Genomic DNA, 27,759 nt, shown 5'->3' on the forward strand with positions numbered 1-27,759 from the left:
ATGCTACGCTCCACTGGCTTCTTCCGGGCCATTGACTGCCCCTATTGGTCTGGAGCACCCGGGGGGCCCTGCCGGCGGCCCTACTGTCACTTTCGGCACCGCGGGGCCCGGGGCCCCGGCGCGGCCGGTGATGGCGGAGCGGCGCCCCCCTCAGCAGGTAATGCCCGCCCGCCTGACCGCCTTGAGCTCGGCTCCCCCGCCCGGGTCTGGACTCCACCTCCGGGCCCGCTCGGGGTCCCCGTTCTCGGCCCAGCCCCCTCCCCACGCTCTCGCGGGCGACGGTTCCCCCAGCCGGGTCCGGGACCACCCACCCGGGGACCCGGTGCAAAGCACTGATCTTCTCTAAACCTTCGTCTTCACGACTGCGAGATGTCAACTGGGAGGACGCGTCCTGCCAGGGTGTCTAGAGGGCAGAGTGCGAGCGCAGACTGAGTACCGGGCACCGGGCCTGGCACGAGGAGGGTCTCGGGAGACGGGCGCGGCCGGCACTAGGCAGGCCCTGGACGCCGCCTGTCCCTGCCTCGCGCCCGCCGCTCCCCGGAGCCCAGGTGCTCGTGGCCGCCCTTGTTTATTTCCATGACCTGTCCTCGGGCCGCGCCTCTGGTAGCGGCCACCTCGGTCTCCGGTCGTTGAGTCCGGAGGGTCCGAGGAGCGTCTCGTGTGTGTGTCGAGCCGTGTGTCCAGCATGACTGGGAGGAAGTCAAAGTCCCCTTGAGTGGGCTCCGAGAAGTTCCAGGCTTTTGGTCGGGCGGTGGACGTTGGTGGACTCCACCTTACGGCGTCGTGATGGTTTTCATCGTCATGGCAGCGTTTCCTGGAGGAGATGTGGGGTTTGGATTGGAGGAAAAGAGGGACATGGCACGGAAAGGCGTGGAGGGAAGGTTATGGAGCGTGATGTCATTCAGACTCCCCTGTGACCTCTGTCCCTTCAGAGTGGCTCTCTCCCCCCCATCCCCTGACTCCTTCCATCCCAGATTTCCTCATTGGGCGTGAGTTTCAAGCATTGTTTTTACTTTACCCATGAGACAGTCTCAGCCCAGAACCTTTTCCTCCCGAAAGAGGAACGTGTTCGCTCGGATTCAGGAATAGGCCTCTTTTCTGGTGTTGCTAGTAACGGTAGCACTTTTCGGATCTCCCGACGTGTGCTTAGCACGCCTGCAGCTGTGGCAGGTTGTTTGCAGCTGGACAGATGCAAGCATTCACGTGTCAGTTCTCCACCTGCTCCCAGTGTCTTTGCTGTGCCTGAGGCGGGCGATCAGAGCTGCCTACGTCGCCGGCCTTGCTCTGGGACCTGCCGACAGATGTGCCCACAGATTCCTGAGCATAAGGTCGTGACGTCCTGGGAGCACGCAGCTGGCTTTGGCGGGGGCTGGGAGTTGAAGAAGGCAGTGCATGGGCGAGGCTCCTCGGAGACTGTGACACCCAACTCACGATGCTCGTTTTCACCCTATTTTTAGAGGCGGGGTTTCTCTCTATAGTCCAGGCTGGAGTGCAGTGGTGCGATCACAGCTCTTTTAAGCCTGGACCTCCTGGGCTCAAGGGATCCTCCTACCTGCACCTCCTCAGTAGCTGGGACTACGGGCGGCGTGTGCCACCACACCTGGCTAACTTTTGTATTTTTTTTGTGGGGATAGGGTCTCGCTATGTTGTCCAGGCTTGTCTTAAACTCCTGGCCTCAAACAGTCCTCCTGCTTCGGCCTCCCGAAGTGCTGGGGTTACAGGTGTGAGCCACCGCACCCGGCGCAAGTCAGGCTTTTGATACCTGTCGGTATCCGAAATGGCCCATTCGTTTCCCAAAGGCTCATTTTTGAGGGTCCCTTTGGTGATACATACAGTCTTCCTGTCTGCTCCACATTCCTCTGGGAAAATGCAGCTGCCTGCCTTTTACCATGGTGTGTCTGCGTTTTCCTTTTGCTGGTGAGAAGGAACTCCTCTTCCCCGTCTCTGCTGGGGTGGAAGGGCTTCTTGTTACTGTCTGGAGAAGGCTGCCTTCCCCTGCAGAGAGGCAGGATCCAATCCCAGCTCAGTCTTCCTTGCTGGGAGGCTTCTGTGACCCTGTTTCCTCCTCCGAGACATGCTCATCACGCTGCCCTCTGAAGACACCAGGGAGAAGTGCGTGTCTCATGCCGACCCCTCCAGATTTTCACACGCCCAGTTTTCTGTGGTTTTGAAGAGGCTGGCATGATCTAACTTTTGCCATATCCTCTCAAGAGGATTCCAGGGTGGACAGGGCGGTGGCCTCCAGAGAGGAGAGGAGGCAGGAACGCCCGCTTCCCTCCCAGCATTGAGAGCGGACAGAGGTTCAGGTGGAAGGCCCTCAGCGAGCCCTGAGCACCCGCGGGGTCCTGTTGCGTGCTGGGCACATGCTGCATGGTGACCCTGTGAGCTAGGTGCTGTCAGTGGGGAAACTGAGGCTTATCAAGGAACGTGTTTTGCCCACACCACCACCTGGCCAGGGCAGAGGGCAGGCCTGAAGCCTCCAGAGGCCGGCGGGACTGAGCCGGTGGCTCTCCTCCAGGTGGATTTCGACAGGAGAAGTGCAGGCTTTCTGGGGCCTGGGGGCCTGTCCGTGTTTCTGCGGGTCTCTGGGCACTTTACTTTTTAAAGTAGTGTCTTTCTGGTCTGGGGTAAGGTTTGTTTTAGAAACACCGGAGAATGCGGAAAAGCCACAGAAGCGTGGCTTTGTCTGTCCGAGTCAGCCCTGGGCAGACTCCTCCAGACTCCACGCCAGATGCCCGGGCAGCTTGCGGGGCCTCCTCCAGACTCCACGCCAGATGCCCGGGCAGCTTGCGAGGCCTCCTCCAGACTCCATGCCAGAGGCCCGGGCAGCTTGCGGGGCCTCCTCCGGATCCCACGCCAGAGGCCCGGGCAGCTTGCGGGGCCTCCTCCAGACTCCACGCCAGAGGCCTGGGCTGTGTGTGCTTGAGCCACGGCTGGGACTCTGCCTCACAAATGAGGTTGGATTCTGATTCTTTCGGGGACTTTTCCCAAGATTCTCTCACCTGACTTCTCGAGTGCCTGGGGAGTTTGAAAACCTGGCGTTTGGGTCCAGAGCCTGCCGCCAGGCGTGGGCCATGGGAGTCAGGACACAAAGCGTGTGCCTGTGGCTGGTTTTGGTATTCCTGTTTTAGGATTCTTTGCTTAGGTTTTCAGTAGAGCAGTGACTGATCCCAATAGGGCAATTCCGCACCCAGGAGATGTCGGGAGATGTTTTGCTTTCCAATTTGGGGGTGCAGGCACAGAGGGCAGAGGCCAGGGACAGCCCCACAGACAGAGATCCAGCCTGGGGTCGGTGGTGCGGGGCAGGTGGCCTAGCCTGTTTTTGTGTTTTCTTTTTTTTCTTTTTCTTTTTGTTTTGCAACACAGTCTGGCTCTGTTGCCCAAGCTGGAGTGCAGTGGCGTGATCTCAGCCCCCTGCAACCTCCGCCTCCTGGATTCAAGCTATTTTCCTGCTTCAGCCCCCTCACCCCAGTAGCTGGGATTACAGGTACCCACCACCACGCCCGGCTAATTTCTGTATTTTTAGTAGAGACGGGGTTTCAACATGTTGGCCAGGATGGTCTCGAACTCCTGACCTCAGGTGATCCACCTACCTTGGCCTCCCAAAGTCCTGGGATTATAGGCGTGAGTCACTGCGCCAGGCCTGTTTTCGTGTTTTCAGGAGGGCCGGCTGAGCTGGTGGTCTGGCTGTAGGGAGAGGCAGAGGCCCTGAGAAGCCATCCCTGCTCCTGGAGCCTGAGATGGGAGGGGCAGAGCAGCTCCCTGGGGCTAGGGTCAGCAGGGACAAGCGTGCCAGCTGGGAGGCGCTCTGGGACTCCTGTGGTGCCTGAGCCGCCCCCCCACACCCCCATTGCCCGCCACAGCTTTACCGTCTACTCCAGGGACTGCAGACTTGAGGCACAGGTGCCACTGGCCAGCCTCTGTCCCTATGGAGACCACAGCCCGGACCGAAAGCATCTTGCTTGGTTTTGTATCGTGCAGAGCTCGCTGGGAACACCCGGGCCTACACCTGCTGGGCGTCGCCCCCTCCGGCCTGTTGCTTCCTGAACCTCCCTTGGCCTCGGTGAGCTCTTCCGCACAGTGGGGTCACTCCAAGTGCCCGCTGCCCTCTCTCCTGGCGTCTGAGTGTAATGTGAAGCATCGTGTGGGCTGTGCCCTGGCAGGGCTCACCTCTGATAAGGAAATGCTGTCCTTTGCCCTCCTCCCACCTCAGAATCCCCTCTGCAAAGCAGTCCCCAGAGAGGAGCTGGCAGGTTTTGGGCGTGCACTGCATGCTCGGGCCGTGGCTGCGCTGTCCGTGTGCAGTGGGGAGACTGCCGGTGTGATCTGTTGCAGAACAAAGAGAAAAGACCTGAAAGGAAATGAGGTGGAGGGAGACGCCCGGGGAGCTGCAAGCCTGCCAGGGCTCTTCCGGGGTCTCCTAGCCTCCCAGGGACCTCTCACATTGCCTTTCCTCCTCCTCTGCCAACAGCTGAGTCCTCGGGGACCCTTGGAGGAGCTGGCTGTTTGGGGGCGGTCCCTTCCTTAGGCTTCCAGAGCTTTCTGGAAGGGCTGCAAGGATGGAGTGCTCCGCCCCATGACAGGCTGTGTGCGTGGAGCCTGGGCTGCTGGGCATGCCTCTGCCTCCTGCTTCAGGAAAGGAGTGGTGGCGGGGACTCGAGCAAGCTGGCTTAGCCTGGACACTCACCACCACGCTTCACTGTCCTGGAAAACCAGGAGCTGGCCCTGCTGCCCTCCAGGGTCTTTCTGGGTCCATCTGGACTCAGCATGTGTGGGGTCAGGCTGAGGGGACTCGGGAAGCAGAAGCGGAGGGGTGACAGATGTGGGGTGGGCCCGGCGCCAGGAGAGAGGGCAGCTGGCACTTCGAGTGGCCGTGGAGTGAGGACCGCCCCCAAACTGGAAGAAGTGGACTTTGAGGAAGTGGACAGGATGTAGGGAGGCCCCGCACTTTGCGCTCTGCAGGCCGCGTGCCCTCTCTGAGGTCCTGGGCAGGTATTCTCAGAACACGTACTGGAGGAACGATTGAGGGGCCGGGCTGGCCCACCTTGCCAGCCAGCACCCCGACCCCCAGCACCTGCACACAGGTCAGCGAGTGACAAAAACAGCCTGTGCTTGCAAGTCACCTCCTCAGGCACCACGGCGACTGTCCTCTGAACAGCTGTGAACCCTGCACGCCACCTTCTCTGTGGGCCCCCGGAATAGGCTGTGTGGCTCCTGGATGTTTTGAGGCCTCTGCCTGAGGGAAGCTCAGGGGCCCTGGAAACACCCGAGGGGAAATGGGCTTTGGGGACAGAAAAGGCTCTGGGATGAGAAGGAGCGGAGAGCAACACTCTCAACTTGCTTTGCGTGGACCATGAAAGTGGCTCACAGCCAAGGTGGGCTCTTCGCAGGGGTGGAGAGGCAGGGGACGAAGGCCCCTGAGGCCCCACCCCGTCACCTGGCGGCAGTCAGGCCCTGCCCGGACGTTTGTACCCTTCTGGTTTTTTGTCAGTTGTTTTTGTGTTTTTTTTTTGAGAGGGAGTTTTGCTCTTGTTGCCCAGGCTGCAGTGTAGTGGCACGATCTTGGCTCGCTGCGGCCTCTGCTGTCCAGGTTCAAGCAGTTCTCCTGCCTCAGCCTCCTGAGTAGTTGGGATTACAGGTGCTCCCACGCCCAGCTACATTTTTGTAGTATTAGCAGAGATACAGTTTCCCCATGTTGGCCAGGCTGGTCTCAAACCCCTGGCCTCAGGTGAGAGGCCTGCTTTGCTGGGATTGTAAGTGTGGGCCACCAAGCCCAGCCGATACCTTTCTGTTTCTACAGAGGTTTTTTTGCGGGGAGACTGAGTCTCACTCTGTTGCTCAGGCCAGAGTGCAGTGGCACGATCTCAGCTCACTGCAACCTCCACCTCCTGGATTCAAGTGATTCTCCTGCCTAGGCTTCCCAACTAGCTAGGACTACGGGCATGCACCACCATGCCAGGCTAATCTTTGCATTTTGTAGTAGAGACGGGCTTTCACCATGTTGGCCAGGCTGGTCTTGAACTCCTGACCTCAAATGGTCTGCCTGCCTTGGCCTTGGCCTCCCAAAGTGGTGGGAATTACTGGCGTGAGCTACCGCACCAATCTGCTTCTACATAGTTTTAAAAGGCAGCCAACCCCTGTCCTGGTTACCGTCCCTGTTGCCCGGCCCTGCGCTGGAAGCCTTGGGACAGCAGCACTTTCTATCGTGGCATGTGGGGACAGCCGCCCCATGAGGTGCGTAAATGCCCAGAGCACCCCAGAGAGTGGAGCTGGAGCTGGTGGTCCCGCGTCAGGAAGGGACTTTTTTCTTTTTCTCCCCTGGACCCCGTTGTGTGGCGCCACCTGCTGGGCAGCCGTGGCACTGCACTGTCCAGGTGGGAGGGCCGTGCTTGGAGCAGAGGGGAGGCTCAGATCTCAGTCCTGGGGGCCGAAGAGGACCCTGGGTGGGGTGGGCCGGGCCGGGCCGGTCCCCAGGCCGTGCTGCTGCAGACACAGCCCAGCCTTCACAGCCGGCTCTGAGACCTGGGCGGAGTCTGGTGTGGGGGTCGGGCAGAGCTGGGCCACCTTGGGTTTCAGGGAGGGCCTTGGAAGCTGCTGGGTGGTGGAGGTCCAGGCCTTCAGCACTGGCCAGACCCCTCCTGGAAGCCCTCTCCAGGGCACCCTGTTCCTGCCCCTTGTGGTCCAGGAGCTGTGGGGCCTCCTCTGGGTGCAGAGTGCTGGTCCCTTTGCCTCTGAGCAGCAGCTTTCTATCGAGTGGGCTGTGTGTAGAGGGCCCAGGGCACACGCATGTCCAGGAATGGGGCTGGAGGATGTCCGCCATGAGGGTGGGAGGGGGCTCAGGAGCAGGGCCCCCGGAGTGGACGTATGGCCGCCTGTGGGGAACTCAGGGTTACTCTGCCGTCCATAGGAGGTGCACTTCAGGGCTGCTTTCCGCCATACCCCTCTTCCCAGAGAAGCCCATCGTGGGGCGGGCGCCCCCCTGGACACCACCAGCCCCCACCTTGCGCTTCGCAAAGGTCAGCCGGTGCAGAGGTGCTGTGGCTGTTAAGGGAATGTCCTCTCCTCCACCTTCAAAGCCAAAGGCTGCCCAGGTGACTCCCCCGGGGGCTAGCTGTGGGTAGTCCTGGCTTATTTGTCATGCCCCAGTCTCCGGCTTATTTCTCCTGCCGGCTAAGCCTTAGGCGGGAGATGTCCGTTTCCTTCTGGGTTCCCTGCCTGGCCTGGGCAGGACCCACCGCCTGGGTTGGAGCAGCCGGTCCTGATGATGCCTCATTACAGTATGAGGCCTGCGGGCCCACCGAACTGTCTCCCCGAGGAGAGGCTGGGCCTGCTGGCCCTCACCGGCACTGGGTGCCCTCATCTGTGAAATGGGCTGACGTGGACAGGGTGGTTTTGAGGACTGACTGAGGGAAGGCAGTGAGCTTGGACAGGTCTCACGAGAGAATGTGCAGGAAGTTCGGGGTGGGGTCTTCGTGCTCCATGATCTTGTCATTTTCGCTGTCTTCCGGGCTCCGCGTGTGGTTGGAGCTCGTGCTCGTGTGGATTGAGTGTGGTGGGGCAGGGGCTGTGGGAGCAGAGAGGAGAGTGGATGCCCAGGATGAGGGGTTTCTGGGCCAAGGGAAGGTTTGGGGGCCAGGACATGGCCTTGGGCAGACATTGTTGTTCCCAGACCTCACACCCAGAACCCTGGAAGAGACACCATCGTCCATGACATCCAGCCCATCCCAGGGCTGCAGGGCGCTGGTCTCAGGAGATGTGACCAGGATGGGTGGTGTAGGGAGTGGGTTCTCCCAAGGCTGGGGAAGATGGCCACCCAGGCATGGTGGTCTCTCAGGACCACTGTGGCTGGGTGGTGCCTCCCAGTCCAGGCCCCTGGGGTGAAGCAGAAAGGAAGCGGGAGCACCCAGGCCGGGCCTCTAGAGGCTGGCTCTTCCCTGCAGCCAGTTAACTTTCTTTCCCAGAAACAGATTCACCTGGGCCCCTTCCTGCTTCCGTCCAAATTAATTCCCGGCTGTGGGACAAGGCCTGGATGGGCCCCTCCCATCTCCAGAGTCGGCGATTATTTAAATACTCATTTGCGTATTCATTTACTTACGTATGTTTCCCAGGCTGGAGTGCAGTGCTGCAATCTTGGCACACTGCAGCCTCCACCTCCCAGGTTCAAGTGATTCTCCTGCCTCAGCCTCCCGAGTAGCTGGAATTACAGGCGCCTGCCACCACCTGGCTAATTATTATTATCATTATTATTTTGTATTTTTTAGTAGAGACAGGGTTTCACCATGTTGGCCAGGCTGGTTTTGAACTCCTGACCTCAAGTTCTCTGCCAACTTCAGCCTCCCAAGGTGCTAGGGTTACAGGCGTGAACCACTGTGCTCTGCCCAGAGACAGGCTTCAGATGTGTCCCTCGGGCTCCCAGGGCACCCAGCAGCATGCAGATGCTCTCCCGGCACCTTTCCCGTCCTGACAGGTACCCAGGCCCGGCCCTCTGAGGCGGGATGGGAGGGGGCGGCCCGGGAGGCAGCGTCAGGTGCCCCCTGTTCTGAGCTGCAGGCAGCCTCGGCCGAGCCCCTGGCAGATGCCTGTGTGAAACTTCCAGAGCTGGCTGGAGCGCCCGGGCCAGGACGCTGCCTTCCAGCACCAGCGGGTCATAGGCTGCAGAGCGGAGAGCCTAGTGACCAGAGGGAGGGAGGCCTTGACCTTGGCCTTCTCAGGCCGCCTGGAGTGCCTGCTTGCTTTTTGGTGCAGCCTTTGCGGAGGGGAGGCAGCCTCTACCTGGGAGTGGAAACTCCCTCCGCAGAGTGTGCTGCTCCCACCTCCAGGCGCACCTGCTCTTTCCCACCTGTCGGCTGAAGGCTGGGCAAGTTTCACAGCTCTTACAAATACGGCCTCTCGAGGTGGCTCATGCCTGTAATCCCAACACGTTGGGAGGCCAAGTTGGGCGAATCACGAGGTCAGGAGTTTGAGACTAGCCTGGCCAACTTAGTGAAAACCATCTCTACTAAAAATACAAAAAAATTAGTGGGGTGTGGCGGTGGCTGCCTGTGATCCAAGGTACTCCAGAGGCTAAGGCAGGAAAATTGCTTGAATCTGGGAGGTGGAGGTTGCAGTGAGCCAAGGTTGCGCCACTGCACTGCAGCCTGGGCTACAGTGTGAGACTCCGTCAAAAAACAAAAAAAAGGACAAGCAGTGCTTTGGGAGGCTGAGGCAGGAGGATCACTTGAGCCTGGAGGTTTGAGACCAGCCTGGGCAAGATAGCGAGACCCCCCCTCTATAAAAAAATAAAATAAAAGAATCATCAGGATGGGGTGGTGCTCGCTTGTGGTCCCAGGGACTTTCCAGGCTGAGCGGGGAGGGTCGCTTGAGCTGGGGAGGCAAAGCTTCAGTGAGCTGTGATGGCGCCACTGCACTCTGGCCTGGGCGACACCCATCTCAACAGAACAACAGAGCAAGCGCTCACACAGGCTCCTGTTAGAAAGACACGTCCACTCCCCCAGATTGGGCCCTTATCGCCTGTCCCTGTCCTCCGCCGCCCTCTGCTCGGAGCGGGGGCGGTGGGGGGGCCTGGCTTCACTCCTGGGAGGCAGGCGCTATTCCTTCCAAGACCTTCCCAAAGCATCTTCCTGGGGAGTGGTCTCTCCTTTGAGAATGCAGTGTCCAGAGCTCTGAATTCCCTGCCTCTGGGAAGGGCTTGAGGGTGTGTGCTGGCTGGTGTGCGTGTTGCCCAGGGCCCAGGGAAAGGAGGTGGAAGCCCTGAGCGGAGTCCCTCATCCTCAGCCCCTCAGATGCCTCAGTGTTCCTGCCCTCCTGGGGCCCAGTCCCGCAACTGCCCACCCCTGCCTGGGGAGGAGAGCCTTCCCATTAGGCGGGCTCTCCCTCCCATCTGCATCCCTGTTAGCCCTAACTTGGGAGGGAGACCAGAGTGTCCCTGACCTGGGCTTGCCCCTCCTCGGTAATTGTGCTGTCAGCTCACTCCACAGTGGCCTTGGCCTGGCCCCTCCTCGTCACTGGGTAGCCAGGACTTCCGGGGCTGGGGGAAGGCTGGCACCGGCTGCCCTATTCACCAGGAGGGTGGCAGGGGTGTCGTGCTCTGCAGCCCTCCCCCGGGTGGGGGCTGACACCCAGCCCCAGTTAGCAGCCACCCTGCTCGGAGCACCCTCCTGGCCTGGGGGCCGTCCCTCCCCGGGCAGAGGAGCCGGCAGCCACAGTTACTGATCCCAGTTGGGTGCCCTTGCTGACTCCCATGGTCCTCGGCTGAGGCGATGGCAGAGTGGGCGCCTCTGCGCTTGCTGGGCATATGGGGTGACACTTCCTGGAAATGCCTCAGGTGTGGCCTGTCACAGGCCAGGAAGAGCCCGGCAGCCTCACCTGTGGTTTCCGTGTGACTCCCTGCCCGCCCTTACCTCATGGCCCGGCACACAGTCCACGGACTTCCAGATGGCCCAGAACAGATGCGGGGATCCTCCCTCCTGTCTAAGTGAGACTTCATTTCATTTTATTTGTTTTAGAAACAGGATCTCACTCTGTTGCCCAGGCTGGAGTGCAGCGGTGTGATCATGGCTCACCGAAGGCTCAAGCAGTCCTCCCACCTCAGCCTCCCGAGTAGCTGGGGCCACAGGTGTACACCGCGCCCAGCTAATTTTTGTATTTTTTGTAGAGACAGGGTCTTGCCAAGTTGCCTAGGCTGGTTTTGATCTCAAGCAGTCTGCCCATCTTGGCCTCCCAAAATGCTGGGATTACAGGCATGAGTCACTGAGCTCGGCCCTAAATGTAATTTTAAAAATGGGCACAGCATTCACGTGATTTCAAGGGAAAGGCAGCAGCTGCCTGCGACAACCCCTCTTCCCACCTCTGTAGCCTCAGGGTCCCTGTCTCCCGCTGTCCCTGCAGGATTCCCTGGAACAAGAGGGGCCTTCCGCCTTCACAGGGACAGGCAGTGGGCAATGTGATGTCCACTGCACTTTCATCACTGAGGGAAGCTGCGTTCGTTCCCTGTGGGCCTTAAGGCAACACACACACTCTCAGCTCTGGGCCTTGCTGGGATCAAATCAAGCTGTGCACAGGGCTGGGCCCTCCTGGACGCTCCAGGGGAAAATCCAGTTCCCGCCTTTCCCAGCATCTGGACGCGCCTGCATCCCTGAGCTCAGGGCCCCTTCTTCCCCCTTCACAGCCTTAGTGTAGCCTCTTGATCTCTCTGGCGCTCACCCTTCCGCCTCTGTCTTTAAAGTACCCCGTGAGGGCGCTGGGCCCCGGGGTAGCCCAAGACGTCCACCCACCTCGAGGTCCTTCATTCAAGTCTCATCTGCAGTCTCTCTGGCTGAGTGACTGGCCTGGCCACAGGTCGCAGGGATTGGGAGGGCACCTGCCCACAGAGGCGCTTGTTCTGCTGGTGGGTGTGTCTCGGGGGAGCAGCTTAGAAACCCGCCAGTTCTTCCCTGTGCCTGCCGGGGTTCGAGGGGTGTGTGGACCCTCGGGGACGCCTCCAGTTCTGTTGCTGTTCTCTGCGCCGTCCTCAGTGGGAGGTCTTGAGCCCGCCTCCCCTTGGCCACGTCCAGCCATTTGTCAGCATGGAGGCCTTAGCACCCTGTGGGGGTCAGTCTTTAGGTGGGCCGGAGGGCACGCAGGTTTTGTGAGTGGGAGAAACGCACGCCTGATGCCGAACCTTCGGGCAAGCTGCACGTTCAGTCGGCTTCGAGTCAGCCCAGCGGCGTGTTGGCTCGGGCGGGTTCCCACGGGGCCGCCGCTGTTGCCTTTTGCTTCATGGTGTCATGGCTTGCTCCTTAGCCTGCTGGGGACGCGTGTCGGCGTTCGAGTCCCTCTTGGCAGTCAGCGTTGGGTGCAGCATAAATTAAAGCTAAATTGCATTTGCTGCACCCAGTGAGATGGCGGGCTTGGTGTGGGCCCAGCCGAGGCTTTGTTGCGATCTTGGATCTCGTTGGGTTTGTGGAGTTGCTTTTCAAAGGCAAGAACCTGCGACACTCCTTGCCCCTCTTCTTCCCCGCAGAGCTTGTGCCTCCCGTTTAACCCCAGCTGACCTGCATTTAGGCTTCTGAGGCCTCTCCTGTGTTATGATTCACTGTTGTGTTTTTGCAGTGAGGGCTGCACCAGAGCGTCTGTGCCTCTGCCCTGCGCAGGCCGTCTGTGGCATGGGTCTTAGGCCTCTGAGTCTGAGGGTGGTGGCGTTGAAGCTGCATGGGATGGTTGCAAAACTGCTCTGCAAAATCTCAGCTTGTCTATGGCCCCTTCCGTGAGGGACAAGGGAGACTTCATCCCGTCTAGAGCCCCTTTTGCCATCTCAGGGGATATGCCGTCTACAAGTTCTGGGATGTCTTTGGAGCTGTTTCCTGCCAACTCCAGGGCGTCAGACCTACTGACTTTTCTTTAAGAGATGTTGCAGAACTATATTCAGTAGAATTTTATGTTTTTTAGAGTTGGGGTTGTGCTTTGTTGCCCAGACCAGAGTGCAGTGACACAATCCTGGCTCACTGCAGCCTCAAGCTCCTGGGCTCAAGTGATTCTCCCACCTCAGCCTCCCAAGTAGCTAGGACTATAGGTGTGTGTCACTGTGCTCAGCTCACTTTTAAAAAAAAAATTATTTATTTTTCTTTGCTACCAGTTTAGCACTTTGAAGGATCAGCTAACTTTTAAGTTTTTTTTTTTTTTTTTTTTTTTTTTTGAGGCGGAGTTTCGCTCTTGTTACCCAGGCTGGAGTGCAATGGCGCGATCTCGGCTCACCGCAACCTCCGCCTCCTGGGTTCAGGCAATTCTCCTGCCTCAGCCTCTCGAGTAGCTGGGATTACAGGCATGCCCCACCATGCCCAGCTAATTTTTTGTGTTAGGAGAGACGGGGTTTCACCATGTTGACCAGGATGGTCTCGATCTCTTGACCTTGTGATCCACCCGCCTCGGCCTCCCAAAGTGCTGGGATTACAGGCTTGAGCCACCGCGCCCGGCCCAAGTATTTTTTTAAGAGATGGGATCCATGTTGTCCAGGCTGGTCTTAAACTCCTGAGCTCAAGCAGTCCTCCTGCCTGGGCCTCCTGAGGTGCTGAGGTTACCAGTGTGATCCACTGTGCCTGGCCATGTTCGGTAGCATTTCTGATGGTAAACTGGTAAGTTTCTAGACTAAATTATCGAACTTGGTTTTTATTCCTTCGCTGGAACATTGGGCTCCACTTGCTCATGTTTTCTTTCTTATTTTTTTGGAGACAGAGTTTCATTCTTGTTGCCCAGGCTGGAGTGTAATGGCGTGATCTCGGCTCACCGCAGCCTGCATCTCCTGGGTTCAAGCAATTCTCCTGCCTCAGCCTCCTGAGTAGCTGAGATTACAGGCACGTGCCACCACGTCTGGCTAATTTTTGTATTTTTAGTAGAGACAGGGTTTCTCCATGTTGGTCAGGCTGGTCTCAAACTCCTGACCTCAGGTGATCTACCCGCCTCAGCCTCCCAAAGTGCTGGGATTACAGGTGTGAGCCACTGCGCCCGGCCTGCTCGTGTTTTCTGTAACTCCTCCAGCCTGTCCCCACGTAGGCCTCCTGTGGTTCTGACTTCTGTGCTGTCATTGGTGGCACTGAGGTTGTGAAGGTCTGCTGGAATACGCCCTATTAATAACCATGTAAATAACATGCGAGTCACATGTTCCCAGATGCCCCCAGGAAGACAGTTCAGCCATGTGCTTTAAGCCAGGCTCAGCAGCTTCTGCCTGTAGTCCCAGCTATCTTGGAGGCTGAGGCAGGAGGATTGCTTGAGCCTGGCAGTTCAAAGCCAGCCTGGGCAACATAGTGAGATCCCGCCTCTACAACAGATTTTAAAATTTAAAAATGTATTGGCCGGGCGCGGTGGCTCATGCCTGTAATCCTAGCACTTTGGGAGGCCGAGGTGGGTGGATCACCTGAGGTCAGGAGTTCAAGACCAGCTTGGCCATCATGGCGAAACCCCATCTTTATTTTTTAAAAATTAAAAATAAAAAAAATTTAAAAATGTGTTTAAAGTAGGCCAGGTGCAGTGGGTCACTTGAGGTCAGGAGTTCGAGACTGGCCAACATGGTGAAACCCAGTCTCTACTAAAAACACGACAATTAGCTGGGCTTGGTGGTACACACTTGTAATCCCAGTTATTTGGGAGGCTGAGGCAGGAGGGTTGCTTGAACCCAGGAGATGGAGGCTGCAGTGAGCTAAGGTTGCACTCCTGCCCTCCAGCTTGGGCGACACAGAGAGACTCTGTCTCAAAAAAAAAAAAAAAAAAAGTCTTCCCAGTATCCTTATTGTGGATTTCGCAGGGTGGTCCATCAACTGGGCATGTCCGTGTGCTCTCCGCCCGACTCAGCCATGGCCACTGCTGTGACCTCCACTTCTGCAGGACAAGCACAGCCCAGTGAATCTTCCTATAGGCAGGAAAGCCTGTGGGACAGAGCCCTGAGCTCATCCCTGCCGGGCGCACGGCACGCGGCTGGCACACTGCTGGCGGGTGGGGCTTTGTTGGCTGAGGAAGGGCCCTCCTGTGTCCACTGTCAGGCTGTGGTCGCCGGCCCAGCCTGCCCCTGCCTCAGTCCAGCGCCTTGGAAGCCAGGAGCTCCACACTCGCCTGCCCCAGGCATCCCAGCCTGTTGAGTGTCTGCCCACCACGGTCATCGTATGCATTCTGTGAGCCATGTGAGGGTGCCTCCGGAACCCATGGAGCTGTGTGTCACACACCCCAGGCCCGCCCAGGGCCTGTCAATCAGGGGCAAGGTCAGGCCCAGCACGGGGCCTGAGATGGTGACGTGGCCTGCACCAAGCTGAGCACCCTGGAGCCTTGGAGTGTGCAGTGGGTTTCGGAGGCGGGTCTTTTCCCTTCCCTGCAGTTTGAGGCTGAGGCCACCCCCACACCGGGGGCTCGTCTCCCGCAGGCTGCTCACGGCTGTGCTTTCTCTTCCCTTCAGGGCTGGGTTACGACCCCTACAACCCTGAGCTGCCCAAGCCCCCGACGCAGAGGGAGAATGGCACCCTCGGCCTGGGGGAGGAGCCGCGGCCTGACGTGCTGGAGCTGGAGCTGGTCAACCAGGCCATCGAGGCCGTGCGCAGTGAGGTGGAGCTGGAGCAGCGGCGCTACCGGGAGCTGCTGGAGACGGCCCGTGAGCGCCGCGCTGCCGAGGCCCCCGCCCTGGCACCCTGCAGCCCTGATGCCGGCCCCGCCATGGGTCTGGATGACGATGCCTTCCCCCTGGCCTTCCACTACAGCCCGGGCAGCCAGAGCCTGTTAAGCCCCAGTGCCAGCTACCAGCCCACCCCACTGGCACCCCCTGCCGAGCCAGGCAACAAGTACTCGCTGGCGTCCCTGGACAGGGGTCAGGGCAGAGGCAGAGGGGGCAGTGGTGCCCTGGAATACGTCCCCAAGGCCGTGAGCCAGCCCCGACGGCACAACCGCCCCATTCCCAGCGGCAAGTACGTGGTGGACAACTCCCGGCCACCCACAGACCTGGAGTACGACCCGCTCTCCAACTACTCCGCCCGGCACCTCAGCAGGGCCAGTTCCCGGGACGAGCGTACCGCCAAGCGACCCCGGGGACCCCGCGGCAGCGAGCCCTACACGCCTGCCCCCAAGAGGCCCTGCGACCCTTTCGGCAGTTGTGATGCAAGGTTCTCAGACTCGGAAGATGAGGCCGCCACGGCCCCCGGTGATGAGCCCACCGCGGCCAGCACTCCCAAAGCCAGGGCTGACCCTGAGAGCAAAGCCTCCGGGCAGCCGCCCTCCAAAGAGAGCCTGGAGGCCGAGGGGGGCAGCCTGCGTGAGACCAGGGAGACCGCAGTGCAGTGCGACGTGGGGGACCTCCAGCCGGCCCCGCCCAAGCCCGGCTCCCCAGCCCAGGCCTCGCAGGATGGGGGCAGCCCCAAGGAGGGGAAACCCAAGAGGAAGAAAAGCGGGGCCTCACCTGCCCCCAGCTGTAAAGACAGTGCCCAGAGGAAGGACAAGACCAAGGACAAGGGCCGAGGGCGGGGGGAGAGGCCCCGCGTGGACAAGAAGGGCCCACAGGCCAGCAGCCCCCGGCGCAAGGCAGAGCGGCCGGAAGGGACCAAGAAGAAGCCATCTTCGGCCACTCCCGTGGCCAGCTCAGGGAAAGGGAGGCCCGACCGCCCAGCTCGGCAACCAAGCCCCGCAAGCGGGGACTCGCAGCAGGCGGCCAGCAGAGCTCCACCCGGCCCCCCCCAGCTTCCCGGCAGGAAGGGCAGCAAGGCCCCGTCGGGGAAGCTGGTGGAGCGCAAAGCCCGCTCGCTGGACGAGGGTGTCTCCCAGGACGCCCCCAAGCTGAAGAGGCGGGCCCTGAGCCACGCCGACCTCTTTGGGGACGAGAGTGAGGACGAGGCCACAGGGCCGGGGGGACCGAGCGTGCCAAGTGTGTGGCCCCCCACCCTCCCCGGCCTCAGCTCGGACTCAGACTCTGACTCAGACTCCAGCCTGGGCTTCCCGGAGGCACAAGGGCCGCCCAAGCGGCTCAAGGCCTCCCCGCCCCCCTCCCCCGCAAGGTCCTCCTCCTCCTCGTCCTCCTCCAGCGCGGGGGCAGATGTGGACTACTCGGCCCTGGAGAAGGAGGTGGACTTTGACTCCGACCCCATGGAGGAGTGCCTGCGGATCTTCAACGAGTCCACCAGCGTCAAGACGGAGGACAAAGGCCGGCTGGCCCGGCAGGTGAGGCTCGGGTGCTCGGCCTGGGCTCAGGGTCAGCGACAGAGCTGAGGGCCTGGTAAGGGGGGCTCCGTTCCGTCTGGAGTGTTTCCAGGGGGCTCAGAGGCGTGGGTGGAGGTGGCTCCTCAGTGCTGGCCCCTTAGCCAGTTTAAATCTCAGGGGCCCCGGAGCCCCCGAGTCCCCAGCGGCCCTGCTGCCCTCACCCACCCAGAGAGGTCACTGGCCTCTGGCCACCAGCCAGGTTCCTGTGGCTGCGTGCACACAGACTGTTCCCAGGGACCGGCAGGGGGGCAGGGGCATATTGGCACACCCACCCCCGCACCTCAGGCACCCACTTATAGCCCCTCTTCCTCTTCCTCCCCTCCTGTCCCCATCTCTTCTCCCCCAACCTGTCTCTTCTCCAGCCCCTCTGTCTCCTCCCCTCGCGCCCCCTCCTCATCCCCTCCTGCCTCTCTATCCTCCCCTCCTTGGCTTCCTCCCTGCACCTCTGGGGCTTCTAGCCCCGCTCCTTCACATTGGCCACCAGGGGGCGATCGCCCCACACGGACCGAGACTGAGCCCTCAGCCCACAGCAGCCGGTGCGGCCTGTGCTGGCCTCACTTTCCCGGTGTGCTTTCATTCATTCTGCGACCCTGGGGTCTCCACGCCAGTGCCCACGCTGGTGCCCTGGGCGCACAGGAGGGGTAGCCTTGGGGGCCTGCAGAACGTGTGACACCTACCCCACCTCCCCAACTGCCCCCACACAAAGCCCAGGGACTGGTTGCCCTGAGCCTTTTGCCCTGAGTGGCTGGCAGGGAGGTGTGAGGTGTGGGTACCCTCCTGCCAGCCGCTGTTCTTGGGTCTGGACTGTTCATTCCCCACTTGCTGGGGATGGTTTGAGGTTGGGGAGTGTCGGTGTTGGCAGGGAGGGCGGACTGATGCTGAGGGATGGACACATGTCTTAGCCCCCCAAGGAAGAGAAGAGTGAGGAGAAGGGGCTTTCGGGTCTGACCACTCTGTTCCCCGGACAGAAGAAGAGGATCTCCCACCTCTCCAAGCAAGGCCAGGAGGTAAGGTCTGAAGAGGCCGGCAGGAACCTTTTTTTTTTTTTAAAGATGGAGCAGTGAGGGGGGGTCTTGCTTTGTCACCCCAGCTGGTCTTCCACCATACACAGCTTCATCCCTTCATTTTATTTTGGAGATGGAGTCTCGCTCTATCCCCCAGGCTAGAGTGCAGAGGCACGATTTCCACTAACTGCACCCTCCGCCTCCCAGGCTCAGGCAATTCTCCTGCCTCAGCCCCCTGAGTAGCTGGGATTACAGGTGCCCGCCACCACACCTGGCTAATATTTGTATTTTTGGTAGAGATGGGGCTTCACCATTGTTGGCCAGGCTGATCTCGAACTCCTGACCTTGTGATCCACCTGCCTCGGCCTCCCAAAGTGCTGGGATTACAGGCATAAGCCGTGACACCTGGCCTAATTTTTGTATTTTTAGTAGAGACGGTTTCACCATGTTGGTCAGGCAGGTCTCAAACTCCTGACCTTGTGATTCGCCCCCCTCGGCCTCCCAAAGTGCTGGGATTACAGGCGTGAGCCACCACGCCCTGCCCATCCCTTCTTAAAATGAGTTATGCGTTCATAATCCTATGATTTCTTTGGGACAGATGTTCCCGTAAGTTTGTGATGCTTTTTGTAAAGCGTCATTGACTTTCACGTTTATTCTTCCCCCCAAGCCTCACCATGAATTTGATGCTGACATTTGCCCGATTGTAGCGGACCTCCTGTTGATATGACTGGGACTCTTTTCTAACTGATGTCTTACATTCCTTAGTGCCTCAAACTCTCTGGTTCAGACACGTTAGGACAAGTTAGTATCAGTTTATTTTGGTGCAAAAAGCTTGAAACCCACGCATAGTTCCATCACAGTGCACGTTCTCCATGGGCTGTTTGAAGACCCCTCATATTTGACACTGCCTGAGTCCCAGAGAGAACTGGCGCCTGCCCACACCCTGTTGGATGATCGCCCATAGTGCTGGGGCAGGGGCACGGAGCAGGGACAGGAGCCCCAGGGTGACCCCCCCGCGGCGAGCCACAGACTGCCTGCTGCGCTGTGTGCGGCCTGGGCCTGGGCCACTTGTCCAGCTCTGAGCCCCAGTTCGCTCCTCCGTAGCCCGGAGACAGTAGGGCTTGTCAGGCCCCTGTGCAGGAGTTGCGAGTTAGTGAAGGAAAAGCAGAGAGTCTGGCTCCTAGGCCAGCAGCCAGGAGTCCAGCTGATCCAATCGCCAGAGCCTCCCCAGAGGAGGGGCTTTGGGGAAGATTAGGTTTAGTGGGATTGGATTGGAGTGCCAGTCTAATTGGGTAGTCCCACCCACCATGCCTTATCAGGTCTGAGGACACAGCCTGGGCACTGGGAGATACTGGGAGTGGGGGGGCCAGGAGCCACATGGCGTCAAGGACCACTGCCCTGTGCTGCTTTCCCCCAGGGAGCCCAGCAGCTCAGAAGGTGGCCAGGGAGGTGGTGCCCCTGGCTCCCGAGCTCCTTCCCCCGCCCCATGCCTTCCCCGGGGCCACCTGCCCCAGGTACCCAGGTGTGCTGCCAGGCCTCAGCATTTGTGGTGACGCAGGCGGAGCCCCCCAGGAGGAGTCCCGCGGTGCCCCCGGCCCGGCCCCCGACGGCGCAGGAGGTGTGCTACCTGCGGACGCAGCAGGCACAGAGGGCATCGGTGAGCTTGCTGCAGGCCACCCCCAGGCTGGAGAAGCCGTCTTCCATCCACATCTCCGCCCCCGGTGAGAAGAGGAGGATCGCCCATGTCCCCAACCCCCGCTTGGCTGCAGGTGAGTCCCGGCCCAGGAGGCCTGTGCTGGGGGGCCGTGGGCACGTGGGCAGAAGGAGAGGCGGCACTCAGGTCTCAGCTCACCTGAACCACGTGGCACATGCTCACAGCATGACCTTCGGCCCCCTCCTTGGGGCCCTCTGTGAAATGGGGCCTGTTACGGGTTACAAGATGCCTGGCCTAGCACTTTCCTGCCCTGACCTGGCCCCAGAGTCACTAGGGGTCCAGCCTGGTGGGGACTGGCCTGAACCAGGCCCCGGGGTTGAACCTGTGGTGCCAGGGAGTCAGGAGCCATGTCAGGGTGGTGGCCTTGCAGGTGTGGCTTTTTGTCTGGCTTACGAGTGGGGGGTGTGGCCTTAGATGGAAATGAGCACCCATTGTGTGGGGGCAGGCGGGGCTGTGTTACCTCCACTCCTAGGGGCACCCCCCGCCGGGTCTTGGAGAAAGTTGGGCCAGGCCTTAGTGGCCAGTGGACAGGACCCTTCATGGCGGGTTGTCCTGTCTTGTGCATCTTCACCTCGGTGGTATCTGCAGAGCGAGGAAATGTCCCTGGAGGCAGGCCACAGATGAGGGTCCCCCACAAAGCTCCTAAAAATGCAGGATCTGGTCTGGGGGCTGGGAATGGCCCCCTGCGTGTCTGGCAAGCTCCCGTGGAGGGCATGGCTGCTGTCCAGGGAGCACCCTGAGCAGCCTGGTGATTTGGAGCCCCTGCCTCCCTGGCACTGGCCAGAGGGCTGGAGGGCCAGCCCCCCGATTCCCCTGCAGATGCCACAGGCCCCACGGCCCCTCTTGTGCTGGATGAGGGCTGAGGCCCTCCTTAGAGCTCTCCAGGCGTCTCCGACTTCCCTTCCCCAGGCTCCTCATGGCTGAGACCTCAGCCCCAGGGAAGGGAGCTCACTGAGTTGCGCTGATCCCAGGACCCCACTCGGTTCCCGTCTGTCTCACACTCGCGGTTGTCCTGTTGCTGATCTGTGGTGGGTGCTGAGCTTTCGCAGTGCCCACAGGGCCTGCAGCCTGAAGGGAGTCTGGTCCCAAGTGCTGCCAGTGCTGCAGGGTGGGCTCAGCTGGCCTGGGAGGACTCTTGTGGCCGCCTGCGCTCGTCCCAGGGTGTGGCCAAGGGAGCCTGGAGGGTCTCTGTCCATCCTTCCTGAAGAGCAAACCTTCCACTGTGAGAGGTGCGGGGCAGGCAGCCTGCTTCCTCCCGGGCGGCCTGCGGTAGGACCAGCAGACTCAGCCTGCCTCACGTGCACCCTTCTGGGGCCAGATGGGGTTTCAAAGGATGTCACTCTGAGACTAGGGCCAGATGTCCCCACCCACAGCTCCCCTCCCTGGGTTGGCACCGAGTCCCTGGTCCAGAAGCCCCTGTGCCACACAGACACACATGCCCAGATTGCAGCTGCCTGCCTGGCCAGACCCCGGAAACAACCTGGCCTCTTCCCCACAACCCCAGCAGGCCTGGCCTCTTCCCTCTGGGCGGGAGGCTTTGGTTTGTGTCCTCATCAAAGGGCCAGGCAGAACACAGAGGCCCAGGGCAGGGCAGGCCGCTGGTCACAATGAGCAGGTGGGGGCACCCAGACCCTCCTGTCCTCTGTCTGGGAGTCAGGGCCCTTCCCTGAGACATCGATGCCTCGGGCTTGGGGTCGAAACATGTGGCAGAGGCCTGGACTGCCCCACCGGCGACGTGGCCTGAGCCGCCTTGTAGCCCGACCCATGTCCCCGGCCTTGATGGACTTGCCTGAAGGCAGCTAGAGCCTAATGCCATCGCGCAGCTGCAGGCCCAGCCCCAGCCCCACGCCCCGGCCCGGCACCCTGCGCACGGAGATGCACGTGCTGTTGGCACTGAGCGGCCGCGGCTGCCTGGTGCTCCACCATGCGGTGACGGGTGGCCGCTTGCCCTGTGCCCACACCCCCTGTACCCCACCAGCCCCCACAGGTCCCAAGAGATCCCTCTCGGCCAGCGGCAGCCAGCCCTCCAATGGCCCCGAGCCTGGCGGCCAGCCGCTGAAGACACGCACGTTGTCGGGGATGGCATCTAAGACCACCACCACCATCACCCCCAAGCGGATTGCCCACAGTCCATCTTTACAGGTAGCCGCTCCCGTCCAGCCAGAACCGCCACCCCCAAGGCCAGCCTCAGGGTGGCCCGGCCCCTCCTGGCCACACTGGGGCCTTGCCCCTGCCCTGCAGGCCTGTGCGCCCCACACTACAGCACAGCCTTCACCCTGCCCTCCTGCCGCCCTGTGGGTTTTGTCTTGTTTTGCTTTTTTATTTTGTTGTTTGTTTGTTTTGTTTTAAGAGACAGAGTCTCTGTCGTCCAGGCTGGAGGGCAGTGGCACAATCATGGCTCACTGCAGCCTCGACCTCCTGGGCTCAAGTGATCCTTCCACCTTACCCTCCCAAGTAGCTGGGCCCACAAGCTGCTGCTGCCACACCCCAGTTTTTTATTTTGTAGAGACAGGGTTTTGCTACATTGCCCAAACTGATCTCGAACTCCTGCCCTCAACTGATCCTCCTGACTCAGCCTCCCAAAGTGCTAGGATTATAGGCATGCGCCACCACACCTGGCCTTCTTTTGTTTTTAATTAATAGACTATGTTTTTCAAGTAATTTAAGATTTCTAGGAAAACTGAGCAGAAAAGTACAGCAGTTCCCGTGTGCCCCCATGCCCTCAGTCTCCCCTGCTGCTCTCGTCGGGCCTTGGTGTGTGTCCCTCCTGGAACCCAGGCCGATCTGTCGCAGCGCACCTCACTGTAGCCTCCAGCCGTGGTCATGGCCGCATCAAGTCTGCGTTCCCCGATGGAGGCCCTCACCCACGACTGCTTCTGCCTTCCCTCTAGAGTTTAAAGAAACCCATTATCCCCAAAGAATTTGGGGGCAAAGTGCCCACCGTCATCCGCCAGCGCTATCTCAACCTGTTCATCGAGGAGTGTCTCAAGTTCTGTACATCCAACCAGGAGGCCATAGAGAAGGTGAGGTCCCTGAGTTTCTGTCTGTGGTCCAGGCAGGTCCCCAGACATCCCCCGTCGGCCTCTCAGCCGCGGCTGTGACCCGGAGCTGCCCGGGAGAAATTCGGGTCCCTGGGTCCGATGGCGACCCTACTGCTGCTCCCGGCACTGGCAGGCACGGGCTCAGCTGGCACCGCGTGTTCCCAGGCGCTGAATGAGGAGAAGGTGGCCTATGACCGCAGCCCCAGCAAGAACATTTACCTGAATGTGGCCGTGAACACCCTTAAGAAGCTCAGGGGCCTGGCCCCAAGCGCCGTGTCCAGCCTCAGCAGTGAGTCCCAGCAGCTGGGGAGGGGAGGCTCGGGGCGCTCTTGGGCTGGCAGCTGGGCTGGGACCCTTGCTGGGACAATCTCAGACAAAAGGAACCCGTGGGTGCTGTGGGGCCAACTGCTCCTGGGCTCCCAGGCTTCTGTCTCAGACGGGCCTGGCCCTGGCATCCTTGCTGTCAGCCGCCCTCCTTTGCCAAGCTGGGTCTCCGAGCCGAGGGGCCGCCTGCTAATGGAGCCGCGGCATCCTCTTCAAAGCCAGGAGGCCCAGGGCTGGGGAGCACAGTGCATTAAGCTCTGGGGAGGAAGAAAGCGGAGACCTGGGCGTTTCATTGCAGCCTCTCAAGGGTGCATTAAGCCATCACGGCCCCCGCCCCCATCCCCGCCTCTATTAGTGCTCTGAGGGGCCCTGGCTTGGCTTTGCAGGCTGCAGGCTGGGTGGCCCGTGAAGGCTGAAAGCTCTCGAAAGCCATTTCAGATCCAGAGTGCTGTTCTCCCAGCCCTTCCCCCTTCACTTGAGAGGGTGGGGTGAAAGCTTCAGATGCGGGGTCTCTGTGCAGCTCAGGGGCCTACAGAGCTGGGGGCAGTCCTGTGTTCCTCTGCCCAGCCTGTGTCTGCCTCTCCTGTTGGGGTTAGGATGGAACCCGGGGGAGCTGAGGCAGAGGTCTGAGGAGGGCACGGTGGGTGAGAGCGCGGCGGGGTAGGTGTCTGAGCCAGCTAGTTCACCCCTCCTTCCCCCCACCTTGCAGAGACCAGTGGCCGCAGGGTCGTGTCCCACGAGGTGGTGTTGGGGGGCAGGTTGGCCGCCAAGACCAGCTTCTCGCTCAGCCGCCCAAGCAGCCCCCGGGTGGAGGACCTGAAAGGTGAGGCCAGCCTCGCCCCTGCTCTGCCACACGGTGCCTTGTGGGCCCCTGCTGGCCCGGCTGCCTTTTCTGGTGGTGTCCACTGTCCTGTGGGCCGTCCTAGGCAGGGGCTGAGCACCGTGCCTCTCCGCAGGGGCCGCGCTGTACGGCCGCCTCAAGGAGTACCTGCTTACCCAGGACCAGCTCAAGGAGAACGGCTACCCTTTCCCGCACCCAGAGCGGCCCGGGGGCGCCGTCATCTTCACCGCGGAGGAGAAGAGGCCCAAGGACTGTGAGTCGCTGGCCTGTACCAGCTTAGGCAGGCGGGTGCGGGACGTGGGCAAGGCCAGGCTCTGGGACCCCAGCGCGAGCCTCAGCTTCCACCTGGGTCCCCACCCACAGCTTCCTGCAGGACCTGCTGCCGCTGTGGCACCGAGTACCTCGTGTCCTCCTCGGGCCGCTGCGTCCGTGATGAGGAGTGTTACTACCACTGGGGACGGCTGCGCCGGAGCCGGGGTAAGGCTTGACCCAGACCCGCCCCTGGAACTGGGGTAAGGCCTTACCCGGACCCGCCCCTGTCTACCTGAGGCCCCCAGAACCTGGGTAAGGCCTTACCCAGACCCACCCCCGTCCACCCGAGGCCCCCGGAACCAGAGTAAGGCTGTATCCAGACCCTCCCCTGTCCTACTGAAGGCCCCCGGAACCGGGGGTAAGGCCTTACCCGGACCCAACCCCGTCCAGTCGAGGTCCCCGGAACCAGAGTAAGGCTGTATCCAGACCCACCGCCGTCCACCCAAGGCCCCCGGAACTGGGGTAGGGCCTTACCCGGACCTGCCCCTGTCTACTGGAGGCCCCCAGAACCTGGGTAAGGCCTTACCCAGACCCACCCCCATCCACCCGAGGCCCCCGGAACCTGGGTAAGGCCTTACTCAGACCCACCCCCGTCCACCCGAGGCCCCCGGAACCAGAGTAAGGCTGTATATAGACCCTCCCCCATCCCACTGAAGGCCCCCGGAACCGGGGTAAGGCCTTACCCGGACCCACCCAAGGCCCCCGGAACCCGGGTAGGGCCTTATTCGGGCCGTCCCCCGCCCCACCCGAGGCCCCCGGTCTGCACTGTCGAGGGCAGAGCCAGGCCTGGCCCCGGCGTCATTTTCTCTCCACTTGTTCTTTATGCAAAAGTAAGACACGAGCCTTCCCATGACAACGTTCACATGCCCCCACCTGAAAAGCCTTGTGCCCCTGCCTTCCTGCACCCTTGGTCTGTGGAAATGTGGAGGCTGCTGGCCCTGTGAGTGGAGGGCTTGTCCCACCCTTGGCCTGCTGGTTCCATTCAGTCCCCCAGGTGGCCACGCTCGGCACACAAGCCAGCCTGGCACAGTCCTGCGGTGGCCCCTAAAGCCATCGCCTTGGGGGCATCTGGGGGGTCCTGCCGGAGGCTGCGCTGCCCAAGAGGCCTCGGCGGAGCCTACTGGCTCCTGGAATCCGGGCCGGGCATCCTGGCTGCCAGACTGTGGCCTGGGCCTGATCTGCATCCAGCTCTGCCAAGAGGCTGAGGCCTCCTGTCCCAAGTCCCGACTCCCTAGTAGGGCTCAGCAGGTGTGGGTAGTCAGTGCTCCTGGGGGCTGTGGAGTGGGCCTGGCTGGGCTCTGACCCTGACCCTGTGTCCGTGTCCCCTGCAGTGGCCGGAGGCTGGGAGACCCAGTACATGTGCTGCTCGGCTGCCGCTGGCTCTGTCGGCTGCCAGGTTGCCAAGGTGAGCCCTGGCATCCCGGCGCCTGTTCTTCACAGACTTCCGCCTCCCCTTCGCTGATCATGGGACACGACAGGCCCCTGGGGGCAGCCTTTCCTGTGTTACCCAGAGAGTGCAGTGCCCCTAGACCCCAGGCCCTGTCGCTGGCCACTTCAGTCCTGGGAAGCCGCCCTCCCTGTGTCTTCTTCTTGGCAAACCCCCTTCCCCACCTGCTCACCAGGGTCCCAGGCAGTGAACGGGCTTGATGGATGGATAGGACCATCCCAAAGGGCTCAGAGATGTGCCACCACCACCCCGCCCCCACTGTGCCCTGAAGCCGCCCTCATCTGCCTTCTCCACCCCCAGCAACACGTGCAGGACGGCCGGAAGGAGCGCCTCGAGGGCTTCGTGAAGACCTTTGAGAAAGAACTCTCCGGAGACGCCCACCCGGGGATCTATGCCCTGGACTGCGAGATGGTGAGGCTGTTCTCTGCCCAGCCTCAGGTTTAAGATCGGGGAGGAGCTGGCCTGGCTCAGCTGCCCCCTCCAGGCCTGTCTGGGCCTGGCTTAGAGGGCTTCTCCCACAGCAGCGGCACTCACAGCTCCTGCCCTGGCCCAGCACTCCATGCTTCCCGGCACCTTGAAGGCCATCGGGCTGTGGGCCCAGCTCTGCGTGTGAACTTTCGGGAGGCAGGAGGGCTTGGGGACAGGGGGTTGCTGAGGCCACATCCCACTCCGCCTCTCCTAGACGCCCCACAAAGTCTATGGCCACAGTGTCCATGTCTGCAGGTGGGAGCCATGCCTCTGCTTTGCGGGGCTCTGGAGACCCCAAGCGGGGCAAGGGAGGGGAGGAGGGAGGCCAGTGCCCAGAGCGTGTCTGAGGCTCGTCCCTCGCCCACAGTCCTACACGACGTACGGCCTGGAGCTGACACGCGTCACGGTGGTCGACACGGATGTGCACGTGGTTTATGACACCTTCGTGAAGCCGGACAATGCGATCGTGGACTACAACACTAGGTGTGGCCCGCGCCCCCCCAGCCAGGCCCCCTCCCCGCAGCCCCTCCCCACCAGCCTGCGCTTCCACACTGAGCCCTGGCGCCTTCCTGCCCGCTCTCCCAGGTTTTCTGGCGTGACGGAGGCTGACCTCGCCGACACAAGTGTCACGCTGCGCGACGTCCAGGCCGTCCTACTGAGCATGTTCAGCGCCGACACCATCCTCATCGGACACAGCCTGGAGAGCGACCTCCTGGCCCTGAAGGTGCCCTGCCGGCCCCGGGCCCTTGCGCTTCTCCAGGAGGGGCAGCTGCAGGCCGACGTGCGCTGACCTCTGCCGCTGCCCGCAGGTCATCCACAGCACCGTAGTGGACACGTCTGTGCTCTTCCCCCACCGCCTGGGCCTCCCCTACAAGCGGTCCCTGCGGAACCTCATGGCTGACTACCTCAGACAGATCATCCAGGACAATGGTGAGTGTCAGAGCCTTGCCCTCGGGCTGTCCCTGCGCAGGGGCTGGGTGCTCACCGCGTCTGCCCCGCAGTGGACGGGCACAGCTCCAGCGAGGATGCCGGCGCCTGCATGCACCTGGTGATCTGGAAGGTCCGAGAAGACGCCAAGACCAAGCGATGACGCTTGCCCGCCTCCCGCCCGCCTCTCCTGCCGCCCCGGCCGGTCCTTAGCCCCAGGCCTCTTCCAAACAGTGCAATAAAGCTCCGGTAACCCGTCCACCTGGCGAGGCAGCCCAGAGCAGCGGGACAAGCTGGTGGCCGGAGAACGCCTCGCCCAGCCCATCCCAGCCCACGTCCAGCCGCAGCCCCTCGCACCCCTCCCTGCCCTCTGCCTCCCAGACCTATGGCGTCTCTATAAACTGCTGCTGACAGACACCAGGACCGAGCCCACCCCCGCCTGGCCCGCAGCCCCTCCTGCCCCTCCGGCCAGGCCCTCGCTCCCTCCCAGGTGGTGGCCGACACCTCTGCTCCTCACTTGGGGCGCAGGGTGGGCTTGTCCCGGGTTTGTTTGAGACAGTCTTTTTTTATTTTGTATTGTTATTTTTATTATTTTTATTTAAACCTGATGACTTGCACAGCCCTTTCTCACCGGGAAGAGTGGGCCTGCTGCCTTTCCACCTGGGGGGTGGGGACAGGACAGACCCCAGTGGAGGCCAGGGCCACACTCAGCCCGGCGTGGGCTGGACCTGCCTCCGGGCTCCAGGGGCTGGCCTGCCTTTGGGGCGGCCGGCTTCCACCACTCGCCGCCCCACCCCTGCACTCTGTGACCTCTGAGAACCCAGCCAGCCCCTCATTAGCCCCAGGGCCTGCCGTCCACGGAGCCCACTGGCCTCCGGACACTGTCTTCCCACCGGAGGCCCATCTTCCTTCACAGGCTCTCCGGATCCCCTTTCCCTCACCTCCAGGCAGGGACAGAATAAATGTTTGTATGGATTTTA

General features: G+C 61.3%; 1 protein-coding gene across 1 annotated transcript; it reads left to right on the forward strand.

Moving 5' to 3' along the window:
* On the forward strand, positions 1-27,759 carry REXO1 (RNA exonuclease 1 homolog). The gene is made up of 16 exons (XM_021676789.2): positions 1-157; positions 14,918-16,662; positions 17,604-17,708; positions 19,264-19,474; positions 21,398-21,561; positions 22,311-22,442; positions 22,626-22,749; positions 23,494-23,607; positions 23,741-23,878; positions 23,989-24,102; positions 25,269-25,342; positions 25,685-25,795; positions 26,220-26,335; positions 26,438-26,576; positions 26,662-26,782; positions 26,854-27,759. Exons 1-16 carry the CDS (start codon positions 1-3, stop codon positions 26,940-26,942), a joined length of 3,654 nt encoding a protein of 1,217 aa, XP_021532464.2. The 3' UTR covers positions 26,943-27,759.

This window comes from Aotus nancymaae, unplaced genomic scaffold (genome assembly GCF_030222135.1).
Source record: "Aotus nancymaae isolate 86718 unplaced genomic scaffold, 86718_ANA_hifiasm-v0.15.2.pri h1tg000124l, whole genome shotgun sequence".
In the NCBI taxonomy this organism is placed as follows: domain Eukaryota; kingdom Metazoa; phylum Chordata; class Mammalia; order Primates; family Aotidae; genus Aotus; species Aotus nancymaae.